Source organism: Entelurus aequoreus, linkage group LG16 (assembly GCF_033978785.1).
Source record: "Entelurus aequoreus isolate RoL-2023_Sb linkage group LG16, RoL_Eaeq_v1.1, whole genome shotgun sequence".
Taxonomy (NCBI): Eukaryota; Metazoa; Chordata; class Actinopteri; order Syngnathiformes; family Syngnathidae; genus Entelurus; species Entelurus aequoreus.
The window spans coordinates 25549324-25559051 of NC_084746.1; the positions used below are offsets into that span (position 1 = coordinate 25549324).

The 9728-nt window shown below is 39.3% G+C and overlaps 1 protein-coding gene across 1 annotated transcript in view; it reads right to left on the reverse strand.

Annotated features, from left to right (window-relative positions):
* Positions 1 to 8541: 8541 nt before the first annotated feature.
* The window catches only part of tmie (transmembrane inner ear), a 34078-nt gene continuing 32891 nt past the window's right edge, over positions 8542 to 9728 (reverse strand). Inside the window, exon 4 of the mRNA XM_062023493.1 lies at positions 8542 to 9728. This exon is cut by the window's right edge and continues 84 nt beyond it. Within this exon, the coding sequence (XP_061879477.1) occupies positions 9679 to 9728 (50 nt within the window). The 3' untranslated portion in view covers positions 8542 to 9678.

Consider the following 9728-nt stretch of genomic DNA (forward strand, 5'->3'; position numbering starts at 1 on the left):
ATAAAGAGAGTGGGGTTGTATGATATCTGTTGTAATTGCACTGGCAGACAGGGCCAAGTTGAGCATATGTGTTCTTCATCCATCATTCATATTTTGGGCATGTTTATGTTCATTGTACTTTAACAAATTCCGAGAAATAAAGCCACAATTGCTGAAGTAGAATGTTTTTGTTTTTTGGCTTTTTTGGAGTAATGAACTTTGATTCCACTGTTACCACTTTATCTGTGTGTAATACACAATCCTTGGGTCAGAAATTTGCTGTTGGGTGGAAACCTTATATGTCTAAAACCATTCCTTTATTGTTATTATTTGTGAAAATAGCAGGGGCCGTACTTATCAAGCTTCTTAGAGTGCCATTTTACACTTAAGTCCTGAGAATTTGCGAAATGTAGTCCTACTCTCAAACTTAAGAATAAAAGCTTTTTATCAACGTTCTTAAGTGTAAGAATCACTCCTACTCTCCACGATATTTAAGAGACCTTCAGAGGTGTCTTAAGTGGTTAGGAGTTGCCAGCAGGGGATGGCACTGAGGCGAGAGAGACGTGCGCGAACGTTCAGGGAACGGAACAATGTTTTGGTTTTTTTTGATGACGAGCAGCTGATCAAACGGTATCGTTTAGACAGAGCGGATATTATTTTTGTCACAGATTTAATACTTTTCGATTCCTTGTTGATTTCTGCATGTGGCTGCAGTGGGCTAGTATATATAGAGCCACCCACACCAGTTTCAAATTAGTTGCCTAATTAATGAATTGGAAAGAAAATGTTATGACAGTAGCGTATGTGTGTGGCCGTGAGGTGAGTGACGTCAGTGAGTGTGTGGGCGATAGAAGAGAGGGAGCGGTAGCGTGAGTGCCGGCGGGGACTAGTTTGTTTTGTATTATTTTGTAGTTTATTGTCAAAATATACACTCCCATTGTCCACTTAAATATTTCCAAGATATTTCTTTATTCTTAGACAACGGATTCCCTTCCGTGATTGGTCATTTCTATGGACACAGAAATGACGTCACCTAAAATTCCGTTTACGGCACATAGTAATGTCGTAATTCAGCTCTGAGTGTGACACTTAAGATTCAGTCCTACACTTCGCTGAAAGTGTGAGTAAGACGCTTGATAACTAACTTTTAAGTGCAGCTTTCAGCGAAGAATTTATTTACTCTTAAGTCAACTCTTAGCAGACTTCTTAGGAGTAATTCTTAGAAGCTTGATAAGTACGGCCCCAGATCTGCAAGCTTACAATGGGTTGAACGTATAGATCTGCTGCTATGTTCACAACTTATGTGTGACACTGCCCAACAGCAATCTCCAATACTTATTGACCTAAATTAATTTGTTAAAAGACTATACTTATATTATATGTTTTATTCTTTTTTTTTTTGACTAAAACTACACTAAAACCTTTTTGACTTTTCATCGACTAAAACTAGACGAAAACCCTTTTGAGTTTTCGTCGACTAAAACTGGACTAAAACTATCACATATAAAAGTGACTAAAATGTGACTAAAACTAATAAGCATTTTAGTCCAAAAGACTAAGACTAAGACTAAATGTAAGATGGTTGTCAAAAACAACATTGCCTCCAGTGTTGCTGTGTGTGCAAGTTCTTAAATTTAACTTATCTGAACAATATCCAGTGTTGTGGTATTTCAATTAACTGGGATCCAGTGTGCTGTGGGGCCCTATTGTAGTGAATCACACCTGAGCCATCATAAATTCATCAAATCTTTAATGGACGTGTGAAAGTAAACAATGTGATAAAGAACATTTTACATCAATCAAACTAGGGATCGAGATATCTGGTCAGGACACTCCTCACTCTTTTGTCTTCACCTTCATTGTACATTCATTTTTGGTGACTTTATATACTCTGGACATAGACGTTGAGTCCGCGACATACATGGCGGACAATAACTGATACACTCTGCTTTGCCAGTCCAAATGCATTCGCCGTTTTCCGTAGTCTTCTCAGGTAATACAAAGCACACACTCCCTTTTTTATCACATCCACGGGAGCCCGCATTCTCGTTGTCTCTCCTTCGACAAATTGACAAAGTTTTTCGGTAAATAGAATCCTAGCTGACCTGGACATTGGAAAGTTCTCTTGCCGTCTGAGAAGTGTTGTATCCCAAATAGCTGCAATCGCTTTGTCTTAAGGTAAATTTATGTGTGATTTCCACAAGCGTCTGTACAGACGGAAGGAGAAACACGGGCATGTCTGGATGACTCGCCTTCATATTTCCAGTGGTTAGCTCCGAGTTACGAAACCGCTTTATTATGAAGCTGGCTGTGGCGCGTTCTTTGTGACGTCACTTCCTGTGTGGGGCGCGGTCTTTCTGGCGTCACTTCCTCTCCGAACTCACTTTGTAAACGATCAATGAGTCCATACAAAGCTAAAGGCCGGAGATTCAAGAAATACACAGCGCACTTACACGTGTAAAAAATTATCTAAGGAGGGGAACCTTAAACAATGAATTTGTGCGGCCGAAACGGGGCTTAGGTTAAATAATTATTCGTCTAATGAGTTATCGGTCATCGTTTTTAAACAGAGGGCGGCAAATTGGGGGTTTATTTTGGTCTGCTAATTTCCTGCCTCGGAGGGTACCCTTATTTCCGCCTCGAGTTCTATATGAAACTGAGGCGGAAATGTGCCGTTTAGGACCTGCACCAGAGGCGGATTTTGGACAAGGAGGAATATTACGCCTCCGTTTTAGAAAGACAGGCCGGCAAATTGCCGCCTTTATCTTGGCGCAAATGTGCCGCCTTCTCTAGGGCCACTAATGAAAATGAGCAGCAGTAGTCTAGAAAACTGGCGATTTTAAAACCTTAAAGTCACAGGAAGCCAGTGCAGGTGAGCCAGTATAGGTGTAATATGATCAAACTTTCTTGTTCTTGTCAAAAGTCCAGCATCTGCATTTTGTACCTACAGTGAAGCATGGTGGTGGCAGCATCATGCTGTGGGGATGTTTTTCAGCGGCAGGAACTAGGAGACTAGTCAAAAGGGAAAGATGAATGCAACAATGTACAGAGACATCCTGGATGAAAACCTGCTCTAGAGCGCTCTTGAACTCAGTCTGGGGCAAAGTGTATATACACTATGTACATGACTATGCACATGTTGACTCCAAGAGTGTGCAAAACAGAATGAGAAAATATATATACACTATAACCACATATAAACCCGCTTGATGCTTCGGAAAGTTGCTGGAGATCAATTTTGGTTCAGATCAGGTAGAGGTTGAGCTGAGCCATGATTTTATGGCAGTTTTAAAATTTAGTAGGGAAGTTCGAATTTTAAGGTCTGTTGGTAGTGTATTCCATTGTGTGGTGGCAAAATAGTAGAATGCATTTTTTCCCATGAGAGTCTTGAATTTGGGGGGGTGACAAGGTCTGAGGAACTCCCTCTCGTGAAGTACCTGTGAGCATCACATACTCTGGTGAAATAGTTCGACAGGTACTTGGGGACCTGAGACTGTGGAGCTGTGAAAAGGCCAATTGAATTGGCCCAAGCCCCACGCCGCGGCCGCCCTCCTCTGCCCTCTCAGATCCATTGCTCACTGCCCTGGGGGCTGTCAAGCTACGCCCTCCACAGCCCTCCCCCCCTCGGGCCCTGCTGTCTCTACCCGCAGTGGTCGGGCCACCATCGCTCCCCGGCGCAAGGATTTTGACTATGGGTAAATTCTGGGAGGACTTGTGTAGTGGGTTTACAGAATTCACCCACAGAACTTGAGTTATGGTTAGAGAGTTTGGGTCGGACGGGTTTTAAAGGCTTACTGAAACCCACTACTACCGACCACGCAGTCTGATAGTTTATATATCAATGATGAAATCTTAACATTGCAACACATGCCAATACGGCCGGGTTGACTTATAAAGTGCAATTTTAAATTTCCCGCCACACTTTTGCTTGAAAACGTCTCGGTATGATGACGTATGCGCGTGACGTAGCCAGTTTAACAGAGGTATGGCTTCCCCATTGAAGCCAATACGAAATAGCTCTGTTTTCATCTCATTATTCCACAGTATTCTGGACATTCATTGCATTATGGAGAAAGAAGCTGAGCAAGTAAAGAAGAAAGTTGTCGGTGCGAAGCGGATATTTTGCGAGGGAAGTCAGCAACACAACACATTTGTTTACATTCCCGAAAGATGCAGTCAAGATCGAAAAACTCGGACAACAGAGACTCTAACCAGGAGGACTTTGATTTGGATACACGGACGCGATACCGTGAGTACGTAGCTGTGCTTCCAAACATTTGATCGCTTGCTATAACTAGCTCGAGCTAGGATCTAGGAGCTAGCATAACAAACACCTAGGTGTTTGTTATGCGGGATTAATTTGTGGCATATTAAATATAAGCCTTGTTGTGTTGTGGCTAATAGAGTATATATATGTCTTGTGTTTATTTACTGTTGTAGTCATTCCCAGCTGAATATCAGGTCCCACCCGCGCGCTTCCAAACATTTGATTGCTTGCCCGTACGTGCGTGTCATGTACGTAACTTTGGTTAAATATATAAGCTTTATGAACCTTGGGTTAGGTGAACGGTTCTTTGGGCTGAGTGAGTGTGTGTGTTGTGCAGGTGTTTCAATTGTATTGGCGGGTTATATATACGGGATCCCGTCCATATAACCCGCTCGAGCTATAACTAGCTCGAGCTAGTAGCTAGGAGCTAGGAGCTAGCATAACAAACACCTAGGTGTTTTTATGCAGGATTAATTTGTGGCATATTAAATATAAGCCTGGTTGTGTTGTGGCTAATAGAGTATATATATGTCTTGTGTTTATTTACTGTTGTAGTCATTCCCAGCTGAATATCAGGTCACCCCCGGCTCTCACAGCATCTTCCCTATCTGAATCGCTTCCACTCCCCACTAGTCCTTCACTTGCATTTTCCTCATCCACAAATATTTCATCCTCGCTCAAATTAATGGGGAAATTGTCGCTTTCTCGGTCCGAATCTCTCTCACTTCTGGCGATCATCATTGTAAACAATAGGGAACTTTGTGGATATGTTCAATTGACTACGTCACGCTACTTCCGGTAGGGGCAAGCCTTTTTTTTTATCAAATACCAAAAGTTGCGATCTTTATCGTCGTTGTTTTATACTTAATCCTTTCAGCAAAAATATGGCAATATCGCGAAATGATCAAGTATGACACATAGATCTGCTATCCCCGTTTAAATTAAAAAAATTCATTTCAGTGGGCTTTTAAGGGAATGCATTTCTGTTGTTGTGCACAGACTAGAGAAAGGCACGGATGTTGAGTATTGCTCCATCGTTATTGGAAGTTGCTGAATGTCAATAATTGTATTGTACCATATATCCCGGCAAGAAATCTGCGTTCAAAGAACTCCGGCTTATTAGTGATTCCCAGAGCCCAAAAAAAGTCTGCGGGCTATAGAGTGTTTTCTATTCGGGCTCCAGTACTATGGAATGCCCTCCCGGTAACAGTTAGAGATGCTACCTCAGTAGAAGCATTTAAGTCTCATCTTAAAACTCATTTGTATACTCTAGCCTTTAAATAGACCCCCTTTTTAGACCAGTTGATCTGCCGTTTCTTTTCTTTTCTCCTCTGCTCCCCTCTCCCTTGTGGAGGGGGAGTTACACAGGTCCGGTGGCCATGGATGAAGTGCTGGCTGTCCAGAGTCGGGACCCGGGGTGGACCACTAGCCTGTGCATCGGTTGAGGACATCTCTGCGCTGCTGACCCGTCTCCGCTCGGGACGGTTTCCTGCTGGCCCCACTATGGACTGGACTTTCGCTGATATGTTGGATCTACTAGGGATAGATGTATGTATGTGGGCTCTGTACCGAGGATGTCGTTGTGTCTTGTGCAGCCCTTTGAGACACTTGTGATTTAGGGCTATATAAATAAACATTGATTGATTGAACATTGAATAAAACAGTGAGCTCCCTCTTTTGACACTCTCCTCTTGATGCGCAGTCAGGTCACCGTTTGGTTCAGATTGAAAATAAAAATGTTTGATTCCTCTCTAAGCTTCTCATTAATAAAACAAGCCACCCAAGAAACCAACTTGTTTCTCCCACAGATAAGCATAGATGTGACATTTAGAATATTAAATAGGACCTTAGTGGCTTTAGAGATGGTGGCCGCGTTCTCTATTTCTTCCTTTTCAATTGTTTATAAATCAGAATCTGTTGATAAAACCTAGAAAGATGATTAAAAATGTGATTAACAACCGGCAAGAAGGCTGCGAGGGAGAGCGGTGCAATTACAAGAGCAGCAAGGCAACAAAGGAAAAGTCGATTCGGTGTGTTTTTCCAACATGATGCAGAGAGCACAGCTACACAAACACACGGCAGAGAAGCCAAAGGACAAACAACCGTCAGAAGTGAAGCAGCCAGATGGCTGTGTCATTCCACGTCTGCGTTCTACCACCCAATCCTTTCCTCTTGAGGAACAGGAAGCTGACTTGTAACCAAACTCGAATTCCTTTTCATGGGTCACTCGCTCGTCAGTCGGTGGTCCATAAAGCCTTCAGTGACCTTTTCCTAGGGTGTACCCTCCCCCTTGCTGACTTGTTGTGGAAACAGTAGCAAGTGACCCAGAAAACATCTGCAGCTTCTGCACCAGCACACTCATCTTGCAGACAAAAGTATTCGGACACACAGTCTTAGATTTACACATTTCTCCGTATCAAACCTCAAACAACCTCTGACATCATCACCCCCCACTCCCCGCTCTCCAATCAGAAAATGTCCCAATACTTTTGCCCATATAATGAAATTAGCAGAAACCTCATTTTCACATCCTGAATGTATGTTTCCTGCATATGTCAGCAATATTTCACATACCAGTTGCTTTATAAGTAAAAATATGTAGTGGCTAGTTCAGGAGTGAGAGCTCAAACCATCTTTATTATATCAATATGAATTATGAATATAGTTGTATTAGTATTTTTTAAATATTTTTTAAAGAAGTGTTGCAAATGTACTGTAATATGCATACGTTTTTGATACACATTGACATGAGTTTATGGTTCAGAGCAGTTCAAGAGCCAAACAATTGACACAACATAAGTAATTTAATAAAAAATACTATGCAAATATAATGCTTTATATTATCATGTACTCAAAAAATATTGAGTATTACTGTTATCATTTATTACCAGTTAAGGTTCAAAGCAGAAAACAATGTAAAATTATTTTTTTTTAAATAATTTAGTATTATAACAAAAATTAAGCAGTAAAATATTAGTTAACTGATATATATGTACAGTATGTAATGATATTAATAATAATAATAATAATTAGGTGTGCTGGAAAAAGTCTATTCACATCCAAATCAGGATTATTGATTAAACCGATTCTGAATACTATATATATATATACATACACTACCGTTCAAAAGTTTGGGGTCACCCAAACAATTTTGTGGAATAGCCTTCATTTCTAAGAACAAGAATAGACTGTCGAGTTTCAGATGAAAGTTCTCTTTTTCTGGCCATTTTGAGCGTTTAATTGGCCCCACAAATGTGATGCTCCAGAAACTCAATCTGCTCAAAGGAAGGTCAGTTTTGTAGCTTCTGTAACGAGCTAAACTGTTTTCAGATGTGTGAACATGATTGCACAAGGGTTTTCTAATCATCAATTAGCCTTCTGAGTCAATGAGCAAACACATTGTACCATTAGAACACTGGAGTGATAGTTGCTGGAAATGGGCCTCTATACACCTATGTAGATATTGCACCAAAAAACAGAAATTTGCAGCTAGAATAGTCATTTACCACATTAGCAATGTATAGAGTGTATTTCTTTAAAGTTAAGACTAGTTTAAAGTTATCTTCATTGAAAAGTACAGTGCTTTTCCTTCAAAAATAAGGACATTTCAATGTGAAACCAAACTTTTGAACGGTAGTGTATATATATATATATATATATATATATATATATATATATATATATATATATATATATATATATATATATATATATATATATATATATATATATATATATATAAAAATGTAATTGATATAAAAAAAAATACAAATAAACATAGATAGACAGACAACATTCACACTCACGTTCACACACTAGGGTCAATTTAATGTAGCTAATCAGTCTATCCCCAGGTCTTTGGTTTTATTATCATTTTATACCAAATAAAATATTGCGAAAATAGGTTTGAATCGAGAATTGATTGTGAATTGACACGTCACCCCAAGAATCGGAATCGAATCGTGAGTTGTTGTAAGAATCACATCCTCAATAATAACAATAATAATATTATTATTTTTATAAATATTTTGTTTTCTTCAAAATTGTACTTTCAAAAAAGAACCCTATGAACATAGATCTTATTTGACAATTTATAATACAGGAAAATAATTCATTTGCATTTGTTTTCCTTCCCACTAAGCAATGAATGTGGAGGAAGGCAGATGTTGGTCCTTGTTTGTCACGCGACAGTAATTTGTTTTTTAAAACCGACAAGCAAAGACGCTGAAGTAAAAACTACCACAGAAAAGAGAAAGAAGCAGAAACATTTAAGGACAGCGTAAGAGTGTGAGGAATTGGATTTTTATTTCTCAAAGCTTTGACATGCAGACCGGCACACGTTGCCTGCCATCGCCATGGCGACAGATTGCTGAAAAGCCAACAAAAGGATCCTGTTGTGCTCTCTCATATTTAAAAGTGTGCTACTACATAGTAAGAATGTCTTCATACTATAATGACTAATACATGCATGATGCTGTATGATTGCAATAATCATTAATAAACATCCTGGCTTACTATTTGGCAAGCTTTGGCTACTTTGACACTATGTAAAAATGTGTTGGTACAGTACATGCTTTTCATTGGACGACAACGACTAGGCTCACTTTTTGGCAAGCATTAGCTCACATGTCTTAATTACTTACAGCAAGAAACCTTACACCGACAAGGCAGTAGAACCATGGGATTTGATCCAAACAATCAACAACAAAGGGTCATTTTAATAAAGAAATGTTGAAATTAAAAGTAATGAAATAAGTGCATTATATCAATATATTGGTATTATAAATGCAAGAATGGTTCAATTAAAAAAACGACATAATTATAAAAACTCAATAAATAAATATATTACATTACTAATAAATGTGCTTTAAATTTGAAATCATTTTCAAGTAACTTAGATTTTAAATGAATTACAACCACTTTCTGGCGTTAAAATTTAGCCTGATTTTTAAAAATATTTCTTAACTCTCACTGTTTGGTTTCATATTCCTTTCTGCACAGCTATGTATTTGTTTAAATAAGTCTTCATACAGTATTAAACAATGGGAAACTATATATAAAAAAAACAAGCTGCATTGAATGCATCAGCCCAAAGGAGACAGCTAACAACAATGGAGAAGAACAAGGGTCTCCTCTCTTTACCTTTCTATTGGCCATAGTTAGTAGACTGATTTTATCCAAGAGGAGACTGAGGGCAAAGTGCAGCCAAGTGAAGACTGGAGTATAATACTGCAATGTCCAAAGCTAAGGCAAAGCAAGGGGCTAAGCTAACGTTATTTGTGTCATTTCTAGCGGCGTTTCTTAAAATGCAGGGATGATGATCCGTTACTTACAATCAAAGATTTGTATAGGAGGGCTATTAGAAAGGTTTAGTTTTTTTGAATAGAGTCTGACGAGGAAGAGCACGCAGGAACATGAAATAAAGAAGATAATCAGGTCGTCTCTGGCAAAGGGAGCGAGGGGGGCTGCTCCTCAGTGACCC